The sequence below is a fragment of the Triticum urartu genome, chromosome 7 (assembly GCF_003073215.2).
Source record: "Triticum urartu cultivar G1812 chromosome 7, Tu2.1, whole genome shotgun sequence".
Taxonomy (NCBI): Eukaryota; Viridiplantae; Streptophyta; class Magnoliopsida; order Poales; family Poaceae; genus Triticum; species Triticum urartu.
The window spans coordinates 610,143,188-610,170,569 of NC_053028.1; the positions used below are offsets into that span (position 1 = coordinate 610,143,188).

A 27,382-nucleotide genomic window follows, 5' to 3' on the forward strand; every position below is an offset into this window, starting at 1 on the left:
GTGAGAAGAAAATACAGCTAACCTTACTGAGCTAGTTGGCAGGCTACGTACATGCATTACGGCAACGGTGACTAGATGGATGCATGCAGTGCGTTGAGTACAGATCATGGATGTGGTGCATGCCATGCATTGATGCATGCATGTAAGTGTACGTGGATTGCTCAAGCAAATGCAATACTCCACCATCTTCTAATACAAAGAAAATCTACTAATGATTGGGATGCATCTATTGGTCTTAAGATATTTATCTCCAAAATTATTTATAAATACTAGCATGCCTGAGTTATTAGAAAAATGATAGTTAAGCAAAATTTAATTCTAAATGACAATCGATGCATTTTAATTATCCTTAAGTAACACACGGGTGTTACAGAGGTCGCCCTGCCGGAATGATCCGTGGTCGAGCACGTTGCGTGCCGGCCTCTTCTTCCATGATCCGAGCCAACACTGTCGCGCGTGTGATGCTTGACGGCTCTTGGAGGCGAACCGCAGCCCGCAGATCGTCGCGCAGACCCAGCAGGAACTGTGTGACGAACAACTTGGGGTTGAGCATCGCATCCAGGGCGAGCAGGTGGTACATGTGGGTCTCGAACACCGTCCTGTACTCGGCGACGGTGCTGGTTTGGCGAAGGTGCAGCAACTTGTGCATCTCCATCTCAAATTCGTCTGGAGCGAATTCGCTGATGACGGCCGCGGCGAACTCTTCCCACGTCGGCGAGCGATGTGTCTGCCAGTACGCCTGGTACCAGCGCGTGGCGTGGCCGTCGATGTAGAGCGAGGCCGTGGTCACCCAGCTGTGCAGAGGAACACGGTACAGGTCGAAATAGGTGATGCAGCGATCGATCCAGAGGCTTGGCGCGTCGTCGTCGAAGTGTGGGAAGTCGTGCTTCGGCGGCTTGACCGTGTACTCCACGCGCTGCCCGGTGTGCGCCTCGCGGCCCGCCATGAACGCGGCGGACTGCCCCACGCCCCCGTACGGCATGGTGTGCCGAGTGGGTAACAGGGGAGGGCCGTTGTTGGCGAGGCGGACGGCTGGACCTTGAGGCCGAGATCCACGGGCGTGCTCCAGCGGCGTCACCGTAGAGGCCTGGGTGTCGCCGTCGTGGTGGTCGGCGGTGTGCGGTGGGTGGCGCTCCGCTGCGGGCGGCGAAGGCGGGAGGTCGCGCTGCTGCTGGCGAACCTCGTCGACGTCAGCTTGGGTGAGATCCAGTTGCTTGCGGATGTGCGCCAGATCCGCGGAGACTTGCGTGTTGAACGCAATCCGGGCCTCGCGCTGCTTGTCGCTCGCAAGCGTGGTCTCGTCGAAGCGCTTCAGGAGCGCCTGCAGCATGGTCTTGAGCTCTCCCGTGGATTCCGTCATGGCGGTGATGATGTGACGAGACTGAGCAGAAGGTTTGCTGGGCGGCGCCGTCGCACTCGCTCCAAATCAGGCCAACCCCGCTGGGGCTTTCGCGCGGATCTCGCCGGAGCAAGACCGCACCCGCAGCGGTGGATGTTACGGCTCGATCGAGAGGGTATGAGTGGTAGCGAAGAAAAAAAAATTGCGGGGGGGGGGCGAAACCTAGCTCTGATTACCAAATGTCACGAGCTCATCCTTGATTTCTTTCCAAGGGAGGAGGTACAGATTAGGTAAGAGGTTCAGAGACTTGACATAATTTCCACACACGCACACCTACTCGCTCCAGCTGGCTATATAGCCAGGCAACACTTGGCAACTCGCCTTACAGGTGGGTCCGTGCCAGTAGGCAGCGGGGCCCACCGAATGACACGTCCACCGCATCAGGTCCTGATGATGCCGGTGTGACAGCTTCATCGAAGGAAGAAAACAAACGCCATAAGTTCAAGGCAATGTGAGCATGTCAGTAATATGTGTACAAATCCAAGAGTTTTAGACTGAACTTCTCCAAATTATGATAAGTTTCCATTATGGAACTTAAACCTCATATATTCCAATGGGCTCTGTACACCTCAGGGATGCTTCGATTTATGAAGATTGAAGAGCTGAAAGCACCTTCATTCTAGAAAAAAAAAACCTTGATACAGCAGAGCCAGACATGACACCCTACACCTTATGTAACCTTTTTTTTAGGGATACATCGTATGTAACCTTTGACTAAAGGAAGATGCAAAACACTTAGAAATTCAAAGAATAAAAAGAATATGCAGCACTCTAGCTGGTTACTTAAAAAAAAGGAGAAATATACTTATAGCAGGAATGGCTCCAGTTCAATATGGGAATATCATTTCAGCAAGGGATGTGTGTTGATGGAGTGCAATATATCAAGGATGAAACACCAAGTTTGTTGAGTAAATCCATCATTCATCAACTAAGATGGAACTGTATGCTCAAACAGAAAAAGATGGTACTGCATAATACATTTTGTGAAGAAGAGGATTGCATGTAGGGCCTTACAAGATCAGGTGATCTAAGACGGTGCTGCAAAATACAATTTTTGCCTCAGCTTAGAAAGAACAACCATGGCAAAAACACTAGAGAGCTGACAAGCATATCTAGCGGGGCAGGCTAGCGGATGCGAGGAACTCCTGCTCCAAGCTATAGCATGCGTTTTGGCTGCGCTGAGATGTTACATTGTAAGTTCTCCCGGCTAGGTTCATGGCCATGGACTGGTGGCCTTGCATCTCATACTCAACGGCTGGATAAACTTGAGATGAATTTGTACGATTCATTCGTAGTTGCTGCAATGTTGTCTCGACTTCCTTCATTGTAGGCCTTTCCTCACCTTTTAGCCTCAAGCACTTTTCCGCAAGAGAAGCAACCCCGTTGATCTCCTCCTCGCTCGCTTCTTCAAGAACTTGTGCCGCCACTATTTCTTTGGGTTGCCTCGACCTGATCTCCAAGAGGAAGTAGTTACACAAGCTCTCGTCCATTCCCGACTCAGCTGTAAAAACAGGTTTTTTCCTGATAAGAAGTTCTAGGAGTACCACACCAAAACTGTAAACATCACTCTTCTCATTTAGCTGCCCAGTCTGGTAGTATTCTGGATCAAAATAACCGAATGTGCCCTGAACATTTGTAGCAACATGAGTTTGATCAATGGGGACAATTCTTGAAGCACCGAAATCCGAAACCTTTGCTGCATTGTTTGTGTCTAGGAGTATATTAGAGGACTTCACATCACGATGAAAGATTGATATTGAGGCTGCAGAGTGGAGATAACATAGAGCACCCGCAGCTTCTGATGCGATCCGTAGGCAGTCATTCCATGTCAAAGAAACCATGTTGCTAGAATCATGATGAAGACTTTCAAACAATGAACCATTGGGAATGAAGTCGTACACTAGTAAGGGGACCTCAGTTTCAAGACAGCACCCGAAAAGTTTCACGATATTCCGGTGATTTATCTGAGAGAGAATTGCAACCTCATTGATAAAATCGCTGATCTCACCTTCCCTGATAATCTGGGATTTTTTTATGGCTACCACATGCTGGTTTGATAAGATCCCTTTGTAGACTGTGCCATGCCCTCCACGTCCAAGGATACGTGCAGGATCAAAGTTATTTGTTGCCCTTTTAAGCTCTTCAAAGGAGAAAATCTTTTTCCTCTCGCTCGCATTTTCATCCCCTGATATCAATTGTTCCAAGAGAAGGCCATTGTTCCTTCGGAAATACTTCCTTCTTAGTTTCTTCTGGACGTCTCTTTTCCATCTTTGAACGAGAAATATCGTAGTTAAACCGAAAAGTAGCATGCCAAGGCCACTGCTTAACCCAATCACAATACCTACATAACGAAACTGATCCATCAATCCTCATTATATCCCAAGTATCTTTTGAGGGGATGAACAGAACATACAGTAGAGATGGGCTCACCTAAGTAGAAATTTTGCTTTCTTACTGGAGTGCACTGCATTTTTGTTATATCATACTCTGTATGATCAGGGCACTTGGTGCAGGTGTAGTTTCCGATAGTGTTCTGGCAATTCCCTTTGCAAAGTCCTGGTGTCCGTTTGCACTCATCAATATCTGTAACCATATATCTGTCAGGAGATACATAACATTTGTACAAATAATAAACTACAGTTGTAAAGATAAAGAGAAGGGGAGTACCTTCACAACCATCTGGGATGTATGGATTTCCTTCAAAACCGCGCAAGCATGCACACCTGTATCCAACATAACCTTCCATGGAGCTGATGACACCCAGGCAAAAGCTATGGACACTAACGCACGCATATCCAGAGGTGTTTTTTTCCGCCTCTTGGCATGTAAGATTAGCGACAGCCCACTGCACAGAGGCTGATTCCAGAGGATTGACATACAGGTTCGGTTCATCAGCTTCTGAAGATTGTAGCATAATGTTAAATGACTCGTCTCCAACACTCGACTCATATTTGATTCCCAGGAGCCCCTCATTGACATTTATGTATGTCACTTCAACGAAGCCATTATTATGCCAGAGAACGGGCGGTGTAGTGTCTGAGCAGTTGAGCTTAAAAGTTTTCCTCGCAGAACAACCTTCTTCTATGCCAAAAGGAAATGGGACACTTATATTTCCACACCGTCGAGAACAATTCGCCTTAAGTGGTCTTGAATTATACTCTATTTCTCAAAAGATATTCAAATTCATCAGATTAGCTAAAGAAGCAAGATAATGTGCTCAAATATGGAAGTCATTTATCAACATAGCACTGTATAACTGTAAAAGTTATGGTGGAATAATGATATTTTTATCCTTTTCTAGCTATTTTTATTAAATGGCCCAACTCCTCAATAGGACTAGTTTACACTCCCTCTGTTCCTAAATATAAGTCTTTTTAGAGATTTCAATGTGGACTACATACGGATGTATATAGACGTAGTTTACAGTGTAGATTCACTCATTTTACTCCTTATGTAGTTCATATTGGAATCTTTAAAAAGACTTATATTTAGGAATTAAGGGAGTAGTTTATACTTGTAGTTGTGGTGATAAGATTAAAAATCACCAACACGCAATCAGATGAAAATGCTGGTAGCTCGGTAGATTAATGAGACTAAAGTGAATCTTAAGAATTTAAATGACATCCCACCAAGGCAAGTTTAATATTTCTAGCACATAATGGTGCTTGTACATTAACTCAATCACAGCCGTATTATACTTAAATATACATAACAATCCAAGGCATAGAATAATACTCATCTTTCAAGTGGGATAAAAATACATAGAAAAACTCATAAGTCGCTCTTGTTCTCAACACCACATGCCACACATCTCGGTTCACTCACAAACACTCTAAGATTAGTTTTATTGATCATCAGCCTGTGCGTCTGCATTGGCCAATTCAGATGAACACAAAAGTAGCAGAGGTTTTTAAATAGCATTTATTATACATACATTTGTCCAAATTAGAAATACTGGAAGAAACTAAGTAGCAATATATGTATTTGAAATATTACCATTATACATCCAATAGTTTTCATTGCTACTATAGAGATGGAAGTAGCAATCATATGACCAGTGGGGCCCAACAATAAGCGTAATTACAAATTTAAGTAAATAATTTAAAACACAGATTTTCTTCTTGTTTTTAATAATATGCATGTATTTTTGTGAAATTAATATTAGTGATTCTCCCTTTTTCACATATTTGTTGATCTTATGATTGCCATCCTTTATCTTCTTTGCTAATGCGATCAAATTAGATTTGAACTTCAAATGCAAATGAATGTGTGGCAACCAGAGAACTACATGCGCAGTGTGTTTGTCAATTGGTCATGTTAAGCTGCTAACCTAGCACAAAATAAAAAATATTGTTTACTGAGATGAACCTCTAAATGCTACTAGTAGAAGGCACGCGCTATGCACGTGTTTTTCACTTCTTCTTTTTTTCGAAAAAGTGACTTCATCATTTAATTTGTTGGATTTTGAGAAAGGATTGTCAAGGTGCTGCATTTGGAATTCGGTGGATACAAACGACGTCGAGTGCTTTGATTTGTAAAAGCTTAATGTCTTATATTTTAAGACGAAGGGAGTATATGTTCACCCATCGATTTGACAAATGTTAGTTGTTCAGTGAGTCGTTGTTTGCTAGATATTCCAGACCTCCCGTCATTGAGCAATGAAGTTCAAAATAGCCACAGAAGATCCAAAATAGCAGACTTTAAGTTGCACCAGGACGTGTGGTGTGTGGTAGCATTCGGTGCCGTGAGTGTTCCAGAAAGATCGTGGAGTCATGTTGGCATGTGTTTGTACAGAGCAAATCCAGGAAACATGAACCGTTAGATCACTTGGGTGTGGTACTGATAAACGGTGGATATTCATCTTCTAGAACAAATCAATGGCTCACAGTTGCTCATGAATCTTGATGGATAGCTAGTCCGAATTCAAAAAATATTGTAGTATAGTACTCCCTCTGTTTTAAAATTCTTGTCTTAAATTTGTCTAAATACGGATGTATCTAGTTACGTTTTAGCGTTAGATACATCCATATCTAGACAAATCTAAGACAAGAATTTTGAGACGGAGGGAGTAGTAGAGAAAATGGAGTCCCAGTAGTGTCACAGGTGAAAAGCAAAACGTGTACATGACTTCAAAATAATGCTGCTTAAGTTGGACTAGACATGTTCCTAAGATTACTCAGTAATTCCTCCATTTCAATATATAGTGTGTATTTTTTATTTGTTAAGACGAGTTATTTCACCAATAGTTGTCAGTTAATTTGTGGTTTATGTTATAAAAAACCACAAACATAAGTAAATACTTTTTAAATGAATCGGGTGACATCAATTCCATGTCACATATACCACATATTAAAGCAATTGTTGGTCAAGGCCTTGTCATACAGAGAGACCGAAGAAGCCTTATATTTCAAAATAGAGGGGGTACTTAGTGAGATAGTAGATATTAATTTTAACAAATAGTTGGTATTGTTTCTTTGATTATCGTGGAGTTAGTTTCATAGAACTACATATTTTTTTGTTAAAAACAAATCCAAAAGGAACTTCAAAAGATAAGGTATGATGGAGGAGATTATTACCATGGACAGCTGAGCAGCCACCGGAGATATATGGATTGCCTTCATAACCACTGATGCACCGGCAGATATAACCTTTATCGGCAAGAGGAACCGTGCATTCGCTGTGGTGGCTGACACATGCATAGTTGCTATCCTCCATGCTCCTGGAGCAGCTCGTTTGGTCGAGGATACTCCATATGATTAAGATATTAATAGTTATGTCGATTGTATCCCACAAGATGTTGAGTCTAGATTGTGTTTTTATCTTACTTGTCTTGTGGGGAACAAATTGAAACTCGAGGGTGCGGACTGTTAATGCAGAATATGTAAAAGAACACGACCCAGGGCCATGTCGGTCCTGCCTATAAACTTGCTCCGCAATTTCTATGCTGGGGCAGGATACCTTGCAAATCAACTCACGGTTACCAAGGTCTTTATGCACCAAGTACACATCCAAGTCGCAAGCAATGACAGAAAGGGACATTGTACTGAGAAGGCTAAAAGTTTTCCCTGGAGTCCATGACATGTTGTAGGCATCGAGACCAGATTTCATGGGGATGGTTTTGGAGAAGTTGACAAAAAAAGAGCTGAACTGCAAGTGCTTGCCCCAGAAGTTGACTGACATGCCACTGGGGTAAATATCGCCCACAACCTGGGTTGTACTTGTACTACTACCATCGTGCAAGAAGAGTTTAGGGGGATTGGTGGTGTGGTTGCAAATGAGACTGAATTCAGGATTCCTAAAGCAACCAGCTCCTATGCCGAATGGGTAGCTGAAGGTCAAGTGACCGCATCTATTGGCACAGCTGAGAGTCAAATTTGAAGAACCCATGCCGGCGTCCAACCGACGGATCAGGCGGTTCAGAGACTGGGTGGTGCTCCCATCAAAGCTTCTCACAACTGCAGATGCTCGTGCTTCAGCCATCCCTAGCATGGCAAGTATGAGCAAAACAAGCATGGTGTTGAACTGGGTAATTCGCTCGACACCTTGCTCAGCAAGTGAGGTGTGGGAGAATTTGTGGAGAAGTAACTGGCATAGAATACCACAGCTGATGGGCTCTATTATAGGAGGACATGGAAGATGTCAAAATCACTAATGGGCCCATGCACTGTACTGTACTGGTACTTACGGAGGAAGTTTCTCCATTTCTCTTATTAGGACAAGAAGTTTCCTCTATAATACAATACAAAAAGGAAGCATGATAGGGTTTACATTAAGGCCACACAAAAGAAGCATGATACTCCAATATTAACCATGTGCTTAGATAAAACCATTTTGGCGGATATAGGTAAGGTTGTATCTGCTTTTGCTTTTATCAAACAGATCCACAACATCTGTATTCTGTAATTAACATACTAATTTCTACCATAACAGGAGTCCCAACTTTAGATTCTCTCAAAAGCAAATTTTCTTGTGCGAAGGAACGAGCATAACTAATCGGGGAAGAAGCAATGGACTAAAATCAAGTCTTAGATTGCGGCCACTCAATGGACAGAAACATTCTAACCCATGAAATGGGGCACTGACTCCATTGACCTTGAGCAATGGACTAAAATCAAGTCTTAGATTGCGGCCACTCAATCCAAGCAGGTACCACTCCATTGACTCCATTGGGTGGACTGAAAGTCAGTCATTGATGGAACTGTGTACACTCAATCCAGGCAGGCACATGTATTCATTTTTTGCGGTGGACAACGATAATACTGGAAGCTAGGATCTCCGTTTATTTTCCATCTGAATAATACTGTGTTGTTGTGTGATGTTTCTTTGATTTATTTAGGGGAGAAGCAATTTTTTGGTGTGGGCATGCGGAGTTACAATTTTTCGTGTTTCACGATAAATATTTCAACCACCTTCCTTCTTTTTCGACACCTACAATGTTTACATTAGACAGAAAATGCTTCATTGTTCACAGCTAATGCATTTTCCAATTTTCACAGTTTAAACTTGGCCATTCACCCACCGGTGCGTTCAGACAAAGCTAGTACTACTAACAATTTACAGATTCAAATGCCCGAAGAATTACCTTGCTACGTTGGTCCAGTGCTCCTTGCTGCCCGCTGCTCGCTGCACTTGCGGCTCACCTGCTCTGCTAGTCATTGCCCAGCTGCAGCTGCCAACGAGCGATTCAATCAGATTAACCGATGCATGGTGTGATTGTGGTGTCATGACCAGTAGGTCGAAAAGAGGGAGAAAACTGAAGTCAAAAAGGCTTTACAGGTTTGCTGAATCTCCGATGGCCCTGATGTCCTTGTGGCTCTTGCGCGAAACTGTGAGTGTGCCGGCGGCCACGGCCATACGCCCGGCAGCACCGCACGGAGATCGGACCTCGGAGGGGACGGCCGTCGGCAGGGGGTTCGGATGTGAGGCTGAGGCTGTGGGGTCTGTATGGGCTGTTGTGGTCGTGGGCATAGACTAAGGCCCACTGAGGCTCTAGAAAAGGCTAAAGGCCCAGTGGCTGCAACCAAAGCCTCCACCGCCGGCTCGCCACCGAGCCGCCTTTCCCCTGCCGGCGACCGCCGCGGAGACGGAGGCCAGCTCTCTGCCGACAGGTCCTCTCCTTTGCCCCCTTCCCCGTTGGACATCCCACTTTGCTTGGTAAACCCTAATCCACCTCTGATTTCCCCTCTTGTTTTCTAAGCACAACTGATTCCATTTATTCTTCAGAAAGGAACCATGTGAAAACTAAATATTAGTCATGGACTTGATATCCTTGAACCTCAGACGCTCGGTTATTTGTGGCGTTTGGGGGAACTGGGCCGCGCCACATTTGGAAGATTTTTTTTCTTGGAAAACATGAATTAAGAGGCACTTGTTTGGATTATTTTTAGGACCAGTCGGTAGGATACAAGGATTGCTGTGAGCTGCTAGCAATTCTTTTTTACTTTAGCACTGTGCAAGATTTAAGTTCTCGCTCTCCCTCTTGGACAGGAAAAATGGCTGGGCATCTCTTTGAGGATATCTTCATTATGACCAGGATCGATCCTGATGGGAATAAGTTAGACAGAGGTGATTCTCTCTGGCTGTTCCACCTGATGAATTTTGTTCTACTAGGCCGCGCTTTACTCTGCCGAACCGTGCCACTCATGTATGTTGATTCTTTGAGTGCTGTTAGCAAGACTTGGTAATAATTTATGTCTAGCCATTTTACAGTGCACTATGTAAATATTTAGATCCTGGGGTGTTCAAATCATAGCTACACTTACACAACCTCGTTGATTCAGATGTTTATTGAACTGTGTTTTCCTTTCCATATTCGTGTGCAGTTAATCGCAGCGAGGCTAGATGCGAGTAGTTCGATATGTAGATGGAATTAGATGTCGCTACCGATGTCAACCTGATCCATTATGTGTTACGATTAATTGTTGTTATTTTCAGATGGACGTGCCTTCATGGAGGGCACGTGTTTAGGGCCTGATGATACTTTGTGCAGGAAGCTCACATTGTATTCATTTCTTTCCTTCTTTCAGGCTGGTAGGAAAACCCTTGCTGACAAGTATGACTATGTCATGCATGGAAAGCTTTACAAGATTTCAGAGGACAGTTCCAGTGGTCAAGCTACTAAAGTGTATGATCTCTTAACTTTAGATTAGTGATTTTTTTAATGTAGCAGGATTTGATTGTGCGATATATTGCGTGCAATATATATGATTTCGTGTGAGGTTGATTCCTGATCTTCATATAGCTTATGAAGCTTTTGTTCTGTAACATGTTGCTGAAGTAGATGAGTCTGAGAGTACATAGTGATTCTCTTGTTTTCCCTTGAGCTTGACAATCCTTAATCCCAGCACCTAATGCATGTCTACATAATCTTTTGTGGCCGGGGTGGTGGTGGGGGGCAGAGGTGCCGTGGGAAGGCGTTGAAATTGCTTAATGTGAGTGTTACTGAGTAACATGATGTACATACATGGTCCAAGATAACAGGCGGGTTTTGAGATTTCTTAATTTGGGTGTTATGAATAACTTGCTGTATATACATGGTTCAAGTCTCTAAAGATAAGAAGCTCCATTGTCATTGACAAGTACTCCCTCCGTTCGGAATTACTTGTCGCAGAAATGGATGTATCTAGACGTATTTTAGTTTTAGATACATCCATATCCGAGACAAGTAATTCCGAACGGAGGGAGTATGGGTTAGTGGCGGAGGGGGCATGGGCCGCTTTCACTGGAACTGAATGCTATTCCAAATGAAATAATGCCATGGGCTGTTCCCATGTGAGGATCTTGGTGTGACTCGTACAAAGAATAAGGTTCCATCTGCTGAATGGCTACCCCTCAAAACAAAACAAAAAACTGGTGAATGGCTGATTGAAGGGTTTGGTTTTACATATTTGATATTCCTTTTATAGTAGTTTGTACTTAGTAGAAAACCGCTTAAATATTTGCAAGATGCTAAAAATGTATTGATAGTGTGTTGATGGTATTTTCTCGTTTTTGAGTCATATAAGTGCTGGGATTGTTATTTACATTTTCTCACAATGCCTATGGTGTATATCTGACTGCAGCTGATCTGAACAATTCACCAGTGCAACTGCTCTAACGATTGTACTCTGCCCGCTATCCTTTTCCAGGGAGATTTATGCGTCTTTTGGTGGCCTCCTGGTGTTCCTCAAAGGCGATCCTTGGAGTGCCGCCAACCTCGAGCTGGATCAAAGGCCGTTCCTCCTCATACGAAAGGTGCAAATGACCAGTGCTTCTTCTCCTTTTGTCGGGGCAAAAATTTACCTCTTGCGTGGCAAGTCACCAACGCTTCTAGTTCATCAAGGCTATACCGAGCCTCCCTTCAATGCCAATTATCCTCCCCTGGAATGTACTCTACTCTTCTGGTGGTAAATATAACTCTAGTCTCTAGATTTGCCCAACCGCTCCTCTGTGGCACCGGCCACTTATTCTTTGTTCCTCTGGAGCACATTACACGTGTTTCCACCGTACGTTACCGATGTTTCACGTAGTACATCACAATGTTGCATCAATGTTATTTTCGATGATTACCATGGCACGACGCCCCGGTACTCTGGTGGCACTGCCGCATCTTTGCTTGCCTGAACTTCCCACACCCGGTCCAGTATATCCTCAGCCAGATCTCCAGCAGGCGATCGGTGAGTTTACATGGAGGATAGCTGTCGCCAGTGCAGGTGGAGTCTGGGATTGGTTGCAAAGTTGACATGCAGTTTCCTCCCCGGCCTTGGCAAGGACGGGGGCGCACGAACAGGGAAGCCTTTACTCCTGCCGCATACATTTAACTCCCCCTGCCACCCACAGAAAGGCTCAAGAACAATTGCCCCAACCCCAAAGGCCCGGACGGATCGGATCGGAGCTGGCCTGCCCGCATGGACCACCACTGACTGTTCACCAGTTTGCGAGAGCCGGAAGCGGCCTCTGGGCCAAGAATAATCCGTGAAGCTCTCATTGCGCCTTGGAGCCGAGCAAGCCGAGCAATCACTCACTCTCACACGCACGCACAGAGAGAGCGTACTGCCGCTGCCTGCTTTCTTTTCTTCCCTGGGGCCGTATCTCCCGAAGATGCACATCCGGTGGCCCTCCCCTCTTTATCTTGTACTACGAGTGCTACGAAATTACACTACGGTGGTACGTTTTGGAGTCGGCATGGGGCTTGCCTTCAATCCGAGCACCGAATGCCTGTGCTGATTAAGAGCGCTGGACGGGCAGAGCGGTACAGGAGCATTGATAATGATTCCAATGATACTACGCACTGCTCATTCGAAGAAAGCTATGGCTGTTCATGGCTGGAACAGTGCCGTCTCCGAGTGGCTAGTACCAGTAGTAATCATGGGAGCCAATAAGAAACTGTGTTGTTGAGTAGTAAGATGTGGTCACAAGAACTATTTTTCGGCCAGGATTGGACCAAAGCCAGCCGTTGTGATTCTGCCATGATGGTGCAGGGCCGGCCTACCCACACGTATGTGAAAGGCCCGCAGCTTTCTACGTGCACGTACAGAGAGAGATGCGCATGAAATCTTTCAGGCTCCACAAGCACGATCATGTCATGTGATGGCTGAGGGCTCCAAGCCAACTCGGATGCGATGAACGGAAGAATCTTCCCGGTCCGAGGGTCGGAACAAAGACCCCCCGCGGAAGGAGCCATGGAGGCCAAGGGCGAGTTGAGCGAGAGAACAATTCTTGTTTCTGATGGTGGAACAAAAGGACACCGGCTAGGCGGAATATACACCCAAGTACTCGCGGACAAGAGCGCAAACAAGCGAGAAGCGGACAAGATCGTCGACGTCAAACCAAAAATCAAGCGCTTGCTAACTATGGCTAACTAATAGGAGTAGATATCTGTCCCATGATGGACAGAGGATGCTGATGCTGATGCTGATGGGCACCGGGCAGAAGGACCCGCTCGGGAGCGGGAAATTCTGACTGGCGCTCCGGTTCCGCAGCAGCTCGCCGCCGGCGCCGGAGTGTCTGCTCTGCTCCTCCTTGCTTCTTGCATTTGCAGCTCTGCCCCCGGCCTTCGCTTGGCCGCTACTTAGTTACGGCGGACGCGCGATCACCTGTTGTGGAGAGGGTTGGGGCCCGTCGGGATGCGCCGCTTGTCGTCGTCGTCGCACGCGGCGTCGTCGCGGCCGCCGGCGGTCGGCTTCCGCTTCCACGCCGCGCTGGTCTTGCCCTTGCTCTTGCACCGGGCGGCTGCGGAGGTGGCGGTGGCGTCGAAGGCGACCGCGCGGGCGCCGGCTCTTGGACTGGGCTTGGGCACGGCGTGGTGCACGGGCGTCGAGGGCCACCTCTGCGCAGCGCTTCCGCGCGCGCGCGTGGAGAAGGCCGGCGTCCTGGCCGAGGCGCCCGCGCAGTGGACGGCGGCGAGCTGCAGCAGGACGGCAATGGCGAGGCATAGGGCGGCGGCGCGCGCCCAGCGCCGCCTCCTCATGGGCGCCGAGCTCAGCGGGTGGCACGCACGTAGGAGCGGCACGTACGTGCGCTCTCTCTGAGTCTGGTTGTTGGGGAGCTCTGTTGTTGGAGGCAGAGGGGGAGGGGGGGAGCGAGGCGCACGCAGGCAGCTGACCAGCAACGGGACTATTCAAAGGGTCTGAGGAGCCGGGCTCGCTCCGAGTTTTAACAGCGCCGCGCGTGGTGACCACCACTGACACCCACAAGAGCGCCACAACCACAAGCAATAACTCGATGGTAATCTAACAAGTTCCCTGCCAAAACAGAGCGCGGCAATGGTCCTACGATGGGATTTATTTTCTCGCAGCTTCTAAACATGGAGGGAGGGAGGGAGAGGGCGCGCGCGCGCGCAGCTGCACGTACAGGTACAGCCCCATTCCAACCACATTGATGAGCCTTCACTCCCTCCCCCGATGGCGCGACAGCGACGTGCCGCCGGGGCCGTGGTGGCCACGGAGCTAGCTAAGGGCTAGGGGTGCGTACGTTCACCGCTGGGCGCAGGCGTGCAGCCAAGCGCCGGCATGCCATGCCCGTATCCCCGCCCCGCGCGTCGACCACCAGTGCGGCATGGCATTGGCATGGCATGCCGCCCCGCCGCGTGCGCTCGGTTTGACCGGCCTCCTGCCGTTCGCGTGCTCACCGGTGAGATCCGTCGATCCGTCGCCCGTCCGGCCGTCAGTCCGCCGTTGCATCATCATCATGGCAAGCTAGCTACTTAGCTCGGCTGCTCTCCCCTTCCCTTGTCTCGCGGACGCGCCCACTCTCCCTCCTATCGACCCGTCTCGTCAGTGCCGTTCGCGCGCAATTCCTTCTCGCTCTCTCTCTCTCTCTCTCTCCCCCCCCCTCTCTCTCTCTCTCTCTCTCTCCCTCTCTCTCTCTCTAGGGTGCAGATAGGAGTGTGCTGCTCGCTCGCTCGCTCGGCAGCTCGCAGTCGCCGGTGGCCGGTGGCCGATGGACTATGCAGCCGTCCTAGGGTAGGCAGCACTGAATTCGTGCAAAAGCCTTCGGCCCTTCTGCATGCATCCCTCGCTCTCTTTCTACGGTACATGGATCGATGATGGCCTCGCCAGAACGCGGCACGTACAAAAAGCCTTCTCTTTCGGAACAAGACCTGTACCGTATATCGTACACATTGGTGTTCGTGACCCCATTGATCGAACGATGCACTCCTACAGGCTATAGTCCTGCAGTACAGTATGTACTCGTACGCGGCAGGAGTAGGAGTAGGAGTAGGAGCAGGACGGTCACTGCTTCTGGGCCAGTTTTTTTGGACGATTCTATCAGAATCGCCCCCTTCCTCAACTTCTTTCAGAATCACCACTTCATATGTTTTTTACAATCCTAACTAATTAGACCTTAACTAGATAGGATTGTAAAAAAAATATGGAGCGACGATTTTGAGAGAAGCTGGAGAAAGGCACGATTCTGGAAAAATTGCCGAAAAGAACTGGCCCTCTGTCGAGTTTGCTTCCTCGCCGGGTACGGCCGTACAGGTGCAGTTACGCTTCTTTGCTTTAAATAAGTATTACTAGTACATCAGTACAGTGGTACTATGTGTGTGTGTGTTTTCGAGCAAAAGAGAGGCTTGCCCCCTTTGATTTCATTTAATGAAACCATTCTCCAGTCTTACAATATCCCAGCATCCAACTAAAACTAAAGCGCAAATAAAGCAGCAGTTCTCTACAAAGTTCTGTTACAAGCATTTACGGTCAGACACCTCAAATGCCCCTCAAACTTTCGGGCGGACGCCCGATCACTGACATGTCAAAAAAATCTGACGCAGATAGACGTCTCAAACCGGTCTCAAGCACCCGGGCTGACCGGCACCTCACATATTCAGCCCAAACATAGGGCGGATATATGGGGTGGGCCAGGCGTGACCGGGTGCGTCCGTCACGTCGGACCCGGCCCACACTAGTCCACCCGATCCCATATATATAGTGTTACTATTCATCATCCAGGGTGTAGAATAAGTTATTCTTCAACCGAGGTAATCTTACGATCATTTCATAATTAAATTACATTTGAAATTCAAATAGTTACATTTCTATTGATTCACTACGTAAAATTTGACATAAGAAAATAAAAATATAGGTCATAAGACAAGAAAATTTGCAGTTTATGTGTATTTTAGACTATATTTTTACGTTTGTAATTTTACATAACATAAAATATTTTTTACGGCGATTATATATTTTCTTACGGTCTCTTTTTGCGTCGAAAATAAGACAAAACTTACGGAACGTAAAATTACGGTGCATTGATGGTAAAATGAAGGGGGTGAAGAATAACTATTCCTCACCCAAAATATATATAGGGTCACGCTATTCATCATTCTAGGTGAGGAATAGTTATTCTTCACCCCCCTTCACGGCCCCCACGTCGTCGGCCATGTCCACGGCCGTGCACGACCAGCTCCACCGCTGGCCCACCAGGCCCGGGTGGAACGCGGCGACAGGCTGCTCCTCCAGCACTTCCTCCCTGACCTCCTCCTTGACGTCCATCATCTCCAGCTCCGGCACGGCCACGTCGCCGGCCGCAGAGAGGGCAATCATGGTCTCCAGGCCCTCCCATTGGCGCTCATCGTGCGTGTTCATGGAGTCTTCCATGAGACGATGAAGGAGCCGGGCCTCCCCCTCCTCTGTCATGCGAGGAGGTGGTGGTGGCGACGGAGAGGGCGACGGCGTCGACGTGATGCCGCGCACCCACGTACGCCCGCACATGTAAAGCCTTTGAAATCATGTTGGGTGATAGTTGATTTGATCTAGTTGAAAAACAGAAACTTTTGCGCCTACTAAAATAATTTTCATAAATCACAGAAGCGTGACAAAATTCTGTAATTTTTACACAAGATTGATATACAAATTGTCTATGTTGTCCTAATGTTTCGGAATGTTTTGAGTTACAGAAGTATACGAAGTTTTTAGATTACTTCAGATTGTTCTGTGTTTAACAGATTCTATTTTCTTTGCGTTGTGTGCTTATTTTGATGAACCTATGGTTTGTATCGGGGTATGAGCCATGGTAAAGTTGGAAAATTATATATATATATATATATATAATGCAAAAATAAAATATGAATGGGTTTGCAATAGTACTTAGAGTGGTGATTTTCTTTGTTATAATAACGGATCTCACGAAGGTTGGTTGAGTTTTGTGTGATTGAAGTTTTCAAGTTTTAGGTGAGATAACGATGGATGAAGGAATAAGGAGTAAGAAGATCCTAAGCTTGGGCATGCCCCGTGGCATCCCAAATTATTATCCAAAGAGAAACAAATAACTAAGCTTCGGGATGCCCGAGAAAGCATCCCCTCTTTCTTCTAACAACCATCGGTATTTTACTTGGAGCTATATTTTTATTCGTCACATATTATGAGTTTTACTTGGAGCGTCTTGTATTATATGAGTCTTTGCTTGTTTTGCTTCTTTTTGTCATCTATCCTTGCTGGACACACCTATTTGAGAGAGCCAAAATTATGCTATGATTTGTTAGATTTGCTCTATGTGCTTCACTTAAAAAAATTTGAGCTATGAAATTGCTTTAATGCTTCATTTATATCTTTTTGAGCATGGTGTGATTTAATATTATTCAAGAAATGCTCTCATGCTTTGATTAGGTTTATTTGGGAGTTAGTAAATTTTTGAAGAAATTCTCTCATGCTTCACTTATATTATTTCAAGAGAAGAAAAATTTTATGCTCATGTTCTTCACTTAAATTTGTTTGAGCTTATCAAAAGCAACATATGAAAATAGTCCCAAAGTGATAGATATTTAAGAGGGATATAATAAAAACTTTCATGAAGATCATTGGACAAAATAAACTTAATTCTTTGTAATAGTTTTGTGATATGATGATAGTGATATGTGAGTCATGTTGGCGAGTAATTATGCTTTAGTAAGAATATTGGTGTTAAGGTTTGTGATTCCTTATGCAAGCACGAAAGTTAATAGTTATGCAATGAAACTACATCCTACTTATGGTTGCATTATTCGGTGTTAGTTATGCTTAATGCTAGCTTATGTGATTTTTCATCTCTTGGTTGGTTGCTTCTCAATCTATTTGTTAGCCTCCAACATGGGTGGAGCTAGAAAATTTAGCCATTGGGTTCACTCATTTTATGATAGGAATGAGATTACCTAGGTGGTTATTGCTTGCCAAAAATTGTCCCAGTGACACCTTCACCATGGACATCCCTGCTTGTGGGGACAAAAAACTTCCCACCCCCATCGAGGTTTTTCCTCCCCGAGGAACATGGTTTTTTGTGGTGTCTAGGTTAGATTTTTTTTGGTCCTTGGGCCCGATCAAGCCTATTTTAGACGCAGCAGCGCTGAAAAAAATTGGGTAAGACGGGCAGGATTAGCTTAAGGCTAATGATTTTTTAGGAGACCACATATGAGGTGTTCATAGGTATGGCGGGTGCCCGTATAGGTAGCACGTTGCTGGTTGGGTACCATATTTGATCCAGTAACTTCCTTGTCTTGTAGGGATGCATGGCGGCGTCCCGCATATGTCTGTAAAAGTTTAAACTCAAACCAAGTCATTAAAGAAACATACAACTAAGGTGACTTGTTAAATATGCCGACTCTGATGGTACCAAGGACCCCGACTCAGAGGACGAAAGATCTAGAAAGGGAAAGAAGAGTAATGGCATGAAGGGACAACAGTACAACTCTACCAATCAAGGCAGCAACGGTAAGCACAAAGCTGATGACTTTGTGGCCAACACAGGTGCACGCAATGATAACCAGCGCCGTAGGGGACAGACGGGGCCGCCGGCTCCGAGGACAGGATTCGACCTTGAGGCAATGTTAAATCAGCCCCAAAACACAGAACGGATCGTAAGCCGGCTACTCATTCGTGGAAGGATTGCAGCATAATGAGAAGCTTTCGGGAATCCATCCAGCACCACCATGGCCCAAATGGCGGATCAGGGTCCGACTCTCACGGTCCGAATCATGGAGGCGGCGGTTCAAGTTCCGGGTTTCAAGGTCACGGTAACCAGGGTGGTTACAATCAGCAGAATAATCAAGGGAATCAACAGCAGCAGCAGTCCAGTTATCAGAGCAATCCAAAGCAATTGAGTAGTGGGCAGTACCATGTTTTCACCACTAGTTTGTGTAAACGGGATCAGAAGCTTCACAAGAGAGATGTGAACGCTGTTGAGTCGGTGGTCCCATGTTATCTACGATGTTCAGAACAACCCATTGTATGGAGTCGAGAGGATCATCCACTCCGAGTCGATAATCCGGATCATCTGGCTTTGGTGGTGGCACCTCAGGTTGGGGGTTATAAGTTTACCAAGGTGCTCATGGATGGAGGTAGCAGCATTAACATATTGTATTATGAGACCTTCTGACGCATGGGACCGATAGATAATAATCTCAAGCCGTCAAACACTGTCTTCCATGGTGTCGTGCCGGGTAAGTCAGCCTACCCAGTGGGGAAGATATCGTTAGAAGTTGCCTTTGGAGATGAGCATGATTCCAGGTCTGAGAGGTTAACTGAGGGAGTCATGGACTAAGGGGTCCTCGGGCGTCCGGCCTGTTGGACATGGGCCGGACTAATGGGCTGTGAAGAAACAAGACCGAAGACTCTCTCCTGTGTCCGGATGGGACTCTCCTTGGCATGGAAGGAAAGCTTGGCGACCCAATATGAAGATTCCGTTCTCTGTAACCGACCTTGTACAACCCTAGTCCCCTCCGGTGTCTATATAAACCGGAGGGCTTAGTCCGGATAGGGGGGCAATCATTACCATAATCATATAGGCTAGGCTTTTAGGGTTTAGCCATCTCGATCTTGTGGTAGATCAACTCTTGTAATACTCTATTCATCAAGATCAATCAAGCAGGAAGTAGGGTATTACCTCCATAGAGAGGGCTCGAACCTGGGTAAACATCGTGTCCCCTGTCTCCTTTTACCATCGATCTTAGATGCACAGTTCGGGACCCCCTACCCGAGATCCGCCGGTTTTGACACCGACATTGGTGCTTTCATTGAGAGTTCCACTGTGCCGTCCTCAAAAGGTTTGATGGCTCCTTCAGTCATCCACAATGACGCTGTCCAAGGGGAGGTCTTCCTCCCCGGACAGATGTTCGTGTTCGGCAGCTTCGCACTGCGGGCCAACTTGCTTGGCCATCTGGAGCAGACCGACAGCTACGCCCCTGGCTGTCAGGTTAGATTCAGGAACTCAAACTACGTCACGGATATCCGCGGAGACTTGATCTTCAACGGATTCGATACCACGGCAATCGCTCCCCGTCACCTCGATGAACATGACTTAGATCTGTCATCGGGCCATACCCAGGAAATTGCACCTATAACCGCTCTGGCCTTAGATCCAGAGCAGGTCGCGTCATCCGAGGACAGGAAGCTTAACCCCTCCACGGAAGCCGCAGACTCCACGGCGTTGGAGCCGCACACAGACCTAACCTCTGGTAATGCCTGTGTCACCGGAACCTCGGGCTCGTTTCCGGTTAAAAGTTCCAAACTATGTGCGTCCGCGCATGTCGAGCATGATCGGTTATCGATTGCCGAATTCAGCACCGCGGACATCTTCCGGCACTCACCCTTGGGCGATGTGCTGAATCCATTAAAAATATATCCTTAGCGGGGAATTCACAGCCGAACTATATTCAGTTCGAACTAGAAGCTGATGATAGGATATTTCGCTCCCCGCCCGCCACCCACTTTATAGCCACTGTCGAAAACTTAACAGACATGCTCGATTACGGCTCCTAAGACATTGACGGTATGGACGACGATGCAGACAAGGATCATGGCCAAAACCCGCCGTTTACCAGACGCTGGACGGCCACTTCTTCGTACGATGTATATATATGGTGGATACGCCTAAATAATCTAACGACGACGACAAAGAAGATCCAGTCGAGGACAAACCTCCTGGGACACAACCTAAGCGCCGACGTCAGCGGCGCCGCTCTAAGTCACATCGTGCAAAAAATAGCAATACTAGCACAGGAGAAGATAATACTCCTGACGGTGCCGACGATAATGAAGACGCCGTCGAAGCAACTCCTGAACAAGAAGAACGGGAAGATGGGCAAGTTAGCCCCTATGAACAGGCCATCAATGAAGACTCGGAGGACAGTAATTATCTTCCGCTCTCCGAGGATGAGGTGAGCCTCAGCAACAAGGATTTCATCGTGCCTGAAGAACCTCTCGAGCAGGAGCGCTTCAAGCGCCAGCTAATAGCCACCGCAAGAAGCCTGAAAAAGAAGCAGCAGCAACTTCAAGCTGATCAAGACCTATTAAATGATAGATGGACTGATGTCCTGACAGCCGAAGAATACGGCCCTAAGCGCCCAGCCAAAAGTTACCCGAAGCGCAAATTGCTACCTCAGTTCGATGATGAGGCGCTGGAGCCCATACCATCATCACGCAATGAGGCTGACCGACTACCACGTGGTCGGGATAAAGCGGCAACTCAAGCCGAACACCAGCCCGCCCCGCCCCATTATAAAGGCAAAGATAAAATAGCTCGTGGTCACACATATGACCTCCGGCAGGACCTGAACAATAGAGCAGGGCATACCAGATCGGTCTAGGGATCACGAGGACGTACCTGGGCACGTGTCGACGGCTATCTATTCGGATGTGACAAGCCTAGTCAGGCACGGGCCGAACACTGCAGACGGACTCCATCGGAGCTACGTCACGATGTGGCCCGATATAGAGGTGCCGCACACCCTCTTTGCTTCACTGACGAAGTAATGGATCACGAATTCCCAGAAGGGTTTAAACCCGTAAATATCGAATCATACGATGGAACAACTAACCCCATGGTGTGGATCGAGGACTTTATTCTCCATATTCATATGGCTCGTGGAGATGACCTCCACGCCATCAAATACCTCCCTTTAAAACTCAGGGAGATGAACTGTCGCAACAGTGCATACTCAGGGAGAACACTTATACCTTGAAATTTAGTGAGGGGTCATCTTATAATGCTACCGCCGTACTAAGCAAAATAAGATGCATAAAAGATAAACATCACATGCAATCAAAATATGTGACATGATATGGCCATCATCATCTTGTGCCTTTGATCTCCATCTCCAAAGTACCGTCATGATCTCCATCATCACTGGCATGACACCATGATCTCCATCATCTTGATCTCTATCAACGTGTCGTCACATGGTCATCTCGCCAACTATTGCTTTTGCAACTATTGCTAACACATAGCGATAAAGTAAAGCAATTATATGGCGCTTGCATCTTATACAATAAAGAGACAACCATAAGGCTCCTGCTAGTTGCCGATAACTTTAACCAAACATGATCATCTCATACAACAATTTATATCTCATCACGTCTTGACCATATCAAATCACAACATGCCCTGCAAAAACAAGTTAGACGTCCTCTACTTTGTTGTTGCAAGTTTTATGTGGCTGCTACGGGCTTCTAGCAAGAACCGTTCTTACCTACGCATCAAACCACAACAATTTTTCGTCAAATGTGCTGTTTTAACCTTCAACAAGGACCGGGCGTAGTCAAACTCGATTCAACTAAAGCTGGAGAAACAGACACCCACTAGCCACATGTGTGCGAAGCACATCGGTAGAACCAGTCTCATGAACACGGCCATGTAATGTCGTCTGGGCCGCTTCATCCAACAATACTGCCGAATCAAAGTAAGACATGCTGGTAAGCAATATGACTATTATCGCCCACAACTCTTTGTGTTCTAATCATGCATATAACATCTACGCATAGACCTGGCTCGGATGCCATAGTTGGGGAACGTAGTATTTTCAAAAAATTCCTACGCACACGCAAGATCCATCTAGGTGATGCATAGCAATGAGAGGGGAGAGTGTTGTCCATGTACCCTTGTAGACCGTAAGCGGAAGAGTTATGACAATGCAGTTGATGTAGTCGTACGTCTTCACGATCCGACTGATCCTAGCACCGAAGGTATGGCACCTCCGCGATCTGCACACGTTCAGCTCGGTGACATCCCACGAACTCTAGATCCAGCTGAGGTCGAGGGAGAGTTTTGTCAGCACGACGGTGTGATGATGAAGTTACCGACGCAGGGCTTCGCCTAAGCACTACAATGATATGACCGAGGTGGAAATCCGTTGAGGGGGGCACCGCACATGGCTAAACAATCAACTTGTGTGTCTATGGGGTGCCCCCCCTCCCCCGTATATAAAGGAGTGGAGGAGAGGGATGCTACCTCTTGAGCACTGCGTTGGTTTTCCCTTGAAGAGGAAAGAGTGATGCAGCAAAGTAGTGTAAGTATTTTCCTCAGTTTTTCAGAACCAAGGTATCAATCCAGTAGGAGACTACACGCAAGTCCCTCGTACCTACACAAACAAATAAGAACCTCGCAACCAACGCGATAAAGGGGTTGTCAATCCCTTCACGGTCACTTACGAGAGTGAGATTTGATAGAGCTAATAATAATAAGGTAAATATTTTTGGTATTTTTATGATATAGATAAGAAAGTAAAGATTGCAAAATAAAATAGATTGGAAACTTATATGATAAAAGATAGACCCAGGGACCATAGGTCTCACTAGTGGCTTCTCTCAAGATAGTATAAGTATTACGGTGGGTGAACAAATTGCTGTCGAGCAATTAATAGAAAAGTGCATAATTATGAGAATATCTTGTTGGGGAACGTAGTAATTTCAAAAATTTCCTACGCACACGCAGGATCATGGTGATGCATAGCAACGAGAGGGGAGAGTGTTTTCTACGTACCCTCGTAGACCGTTCGCGGAAGCGTTATATCAACGCGGTTGATGTAGTCGTACGTCTTCACGATCCGACCGATCCAAATACCGAAAGCACGGCACCTCCGAGTTCTGCACACGTTCGGCTCGGTAACGTCCTCGCCTTCTCGATCCAGCAAGAGGGTCAAAGTAGTACATGAGTTCCGGCAGCACGACGGCATGGTGACGGTGTTGGTGAAGAACAATCTTCGCAAGGCTTCGCCTAAGCACTACGAAAACTATGACGGAGGATAAACTAGAGGGGACGGGGTTGCCGGCACACGGCTTGGTGTTTCTTGATCTGTCTTTGGTGCTAGCCCTGCCCCTCTATTTATATGTTGAGCCCTGGGGTCGAAACTTGGAGTAAAAGCCTCCACAAAGTCGGTTTCACCCGAAAGGCAAGAGTCCTTCTCGGACTCCAGGGCCAGACGCCAGGGTTCCCGGTGTTTGGACCCAGACTCCAGGGACCCTGGCGTCTGGCCCCTGGATTCCGCAAAACTTCCTTTTGCGCTTTCCAAAAACCTTATGGGCTTTCCCCTTTGGCCCAAATAAAGTGTTCTCGTACCCAAACATTTCGGGAAACATCCGGAACCCCTTTCGGTGAATTCCGGAACCCTTCCGGTGACCAAACACTATTATCCCATATATCAAACTTTATCTCCGGACCATTCCGGAGTTCCTCGTCATGTCCGTGATCTCATCCCGGACTCCGAACAACATTCGGTCATCAACATACATAACTCATATAGTACTATATCGTCAACGAACATTAAGCGTGCGGACCCTACGGGTTCGAGAACTATGTAGACATGACCGGGACACCTCTCTGGTCAATAACCAATAGCGGGACCTGGATGCCCATATTGGCTCCTACATATTCTACGAAGATCTTTATCGGTCAGACCGCATAACAACATACGTTGTTCCCTTTGTCATCGGTATGCTACTTGCCCGAGATTCGATCGTCGGTATCTCAATACCTAGTTCAATCTCGTTACCGGCAAATCTCTTTACTCGTTCCGTAATACATCATCCCGCAACTAACTCATTAGTTGCAATGCTTGCAAAGCTTATAGTGATGTGCATTACCGAGTGGTCCCAGAGATACCTCTCCGACAATCGGAGTGACAAATCCTAATCTCGAAATACGCCAACCCAACAAGTACCTTTGGAGACACCTGTAGAGCACCTTTATAATCACCCAGTTACATTGTGACGTTTGGTGGCACACAAAGTGTTCCTCCGGTAAACGGGAGTTGCATAATCTCATAGTCATAGGAACATGTATAAGTCATGAAGAAAGCAATAGCAACAAACTAAACGATCAAGTGCTAAGCTAACAGAATGGGTCAAGTCAATCACATCATTCTCCTAATGATGTGATCCCGTTAATCAAATGACAACTCATGTCTATGGTTAGGAAACATAACCATCTTTGATCAATGAGCTAGTAAAGTAGAGGCATACTAGTGACACTCTGTTTGTCTATGTATTCACATATGTATTATGTTTCCGGTTAATACAATTCTAGCATGAATAATAAACATTTATCATGATATAAGGAAATAAATAATAACTTTATTATTGCCTCTAGGGCATATTTCCTTCAGTCTCCCACTTGCACTAGAGTCAATAATCTAGTTCACATCGCCATGTGATTTAATACCAATAGTTCACATCACCATGTGATTAACACCTATAGTTCACATCGACATGTGACCAATACCCAAAGGGTTTACTAGAGTCAATAATCTAGTTCACATCGCTATGTGATTAATACCCAAAGAGTACTAAGGTGTGATCATGTTTTGCTTGTGAGAGAAGTTTAGTCAACAGGTCTATCACATTCAGATCCGTAAGTATTTTGCAAATTTCTATGTCAACAATGCTCTGCACGGAGCTACTCTAGTTAATTGCTCCCACTTTCAATATGTATCCACATTGAGACTTAGAGTCATCTGGATCAGTGTCAAAACTTGCATCGACGTAACCCTTTACGACGAACCTTTTGTCACCTCCATAATCGAGAAACATATCCTTACTCTAGTAAGGATAATTTTGACCAATGTCCAGTGATCTACTCCTAGATCACTATTGTACTCCCTTGCCAAACTCAGGGCAGGGTATACAATAGGTCTGGTACACAGCATGGCATACTTTATACAACCTATGGCTGAGGCATAGGGAATGACTTTCATTCTCTTTCTATCTTCTGCCATGGTCGGGCTTTGAGTCTTACTCAATTTCACACCTTGTAACACAGGCAAGAACTCTTTCTTTGACTGTTCCATTTTGAACTATTTCAAAATCTTGTCAAGGTATGTACTCATTGAAAAAACTTATCAAGCATCTTGATCTATCTCTATAGATCTTGATGCTTAATATGTAAGCAGCTTCACTGAGGTCTTTCTTTGAAAAACTCCTTTCAAAAATTCCTTTATGCTTTGCAGAATAATTCTACATTATCTCCGATCAACAATATGTCATTCACATATACTTATCAGAAATGTTGTAGTGCTCCCACTCACTTTCTTGTAAATACAGGCTTCACCGCAAGTCTATATAAAACTATATGCTTTGATCAACTTATCAAAGCGTATATTCCAACTCCGAGATGCTTGCACCAGTCCATAGATGGATCGCTGGAGCTTGCATATTTTGTTAGTACCTTTAGGATTGACAAAATCTTCTGGTTGCATCATATACAACTCTTCTTTAATAAATCCATTAAAGAATGCAGTTTTGTTTATCCATTTGCCAGATTTCATAAAATGCGGCAATTGCTAACATGATTCGGACAGACTTAAGCATAGATACGAGTGAGAAACTCTCATCGTAGTCAACACCTTGAACTTGTCGAAAACCTTTTTGCGACAATTCTAGCTTTGTAGATAGTAACACTACTATCAGCGTCCGTCTTCCTCTTGAAGATCCATTTAATCTCAATGGCTCGCCGATCAATGGGCAAGTCAATCAAAGTCCATAACTTTGTTCTCATACATGGATCTCATCTCAGATTTCATGGCCTCAAGCCATTTCACGGAATCTGGGCTCATCATCGCTTCCTCATAGTTCGTAGGCTCGTCATGGTCAAGTAACATGACCTCCAGAACAGGATTACCGTACCACTCTGGTGCGGATCTCACTCTGGTTTACCTACGAGGTTCGGTAGCAACTTGATCTGAAGTTACATGATCATCATCATTAGCTTCCTCACTAATTGGTGTAGTAGTCATAGGAACATATTTTGTGAGGAACTACTTTCCAATAAGGGAGCAGGTACAGTTACCTCATCAAGTTCTACTTTCCTCCCCACTGTTCAAGATATCTTCCGATATGCCGATAAATCGACCGATTTATCGCTTACCGCTGTTAGACCGATAGGATAAATCGGTCGATAAAGCAGCCGATATGGCGATAAATCGGCCGATATGCCGATAAACTGGCCGATTTACCCATTATCATGGGTCGGCCGATAAGTTCCCGATAAGCGATATCCCCAACATTGTTCCTCCCACTCACTTCTTTTGAGAGAAACTCCTCTAGAAAGGATCCATTCTCAGCAATGAATATCTTGCCTTCGGATCTGTGATAGAAGGTGTACCCAACATTTTCTTTTGGGTATCCTATGAAGATGCACTTCTCCGATTTGGGTTTGAGCTTATCAGGTTGAAACCTTTTCACATAAGCATTGCAACCTCAAACTTTAAGAAACGACAGCTTAGGTTTCTTGCCAAACCATAGTTCATACGGTGTCGTCTCAACG

At 46.0% G+C, this 27,382-nt stretch overlaps 3 protein-coding genes across 3 annotated transcripts; 1 reads left to right on the forward strand and 2 right to left on the reverse strand.

Annotated features, from left to right (window-relative positions):
* Nucleotides 1-2,335: 2,335 nt before the first annotated feature.
* On the reverse strand, nucleotides 2,336-9,253 carry LOC125519169 (wall-associated receptor kinase 1-like). Its single transcript, XM_048684048.1, has 6 exons — nucleotides 9,174-9,253; nucleotides 9,040-9,068; nucleotides 6,976-8,013; nucleotides 4,067-4,558; nucleotides 3,830-3,982; nucleotides 2,336-3,740 (listed from the first exon to the last, which is right to left on the reverse strand). Exons 1-6 carry the CDS (start codon nucleotides 9,251-9,253, stop codon nucleotides 2,512-2,514), a joined length of 3,021 nt encoding a protein of 1,006 aa, XP_048540005.1. The 3' UTR covers nucleotides 2,336-2,511.
* LOC125524627 (DNA-directed RNA polymerases II, IV and V subunit 8B-like) lies at nucleotides 9,201-11,873 on the forward strand. Its single transcript, XM_048689665.1, is given in 4 exon segments — nucleotides 9,201-9,964; nucleotides 10,222-10,358; nucleotides 10,393-10,523; nucleotides 11,527-11,873. Coding segments are annotated over 4 exon segments (603 nt in total). The 5' UTR covers nucleotides 9,201-9,891; the 3' UTR covers nucleotides 11,789-11,873.
* A 1,204-nt stretch (nucleotides 11,874-13,077) lies between these two features.
* LOC125524628 lies at nucleotides 13,078-14,008 on the reverse strand. The gene has a single exon (XM_048689666.1). The coding sequence runs from the start codon at nucleotides 13,845-13,847 to the stop codon at nucleotides 13,470-13,472; it is 378 nt and encodes a 125-aa protein (XP_048545623.1). The 5' UTR covers nucleotides 13,848-14,008; the 3' UTR covers nucleotides 13,078-13,469.
* Nucleotides 14,009-27,382: the final 13,374 nt, after the last annotated feature.

Bases quoted from the DNA above. Each gene is read 5' to 3' on its own strand.
- LOC125524628 (XM_048689666.1), bottom strand. From the start codon at position 13,847: ATGAGGAGGCGGCGCTGGGCGCGCGCCGCCGCCCTATGCCTCGCCATT.
- LOC125519169 (XM_048684048.1), bottom strand. From the start codon at position 9,253: ATGGCCGTGGCCGCCGGCACACTCACAGTTTCGCGCAAGAGCCACAAG. The intron at 8,014-9,039 runs GTGAGCCGCAAG...CTCCTATAATAG, and splicing joins GGCAATGACTAGCAGAGCAG to AGCCCATCAGCTGTGGTATT. The intron at 3,741-3,829 runs GTGAGCCCATCT...TTCGTTATGTAG, and splicing joins AAAGCAAAATTTCTACTTAG to GTATTGTGATTGGGTTAAGC.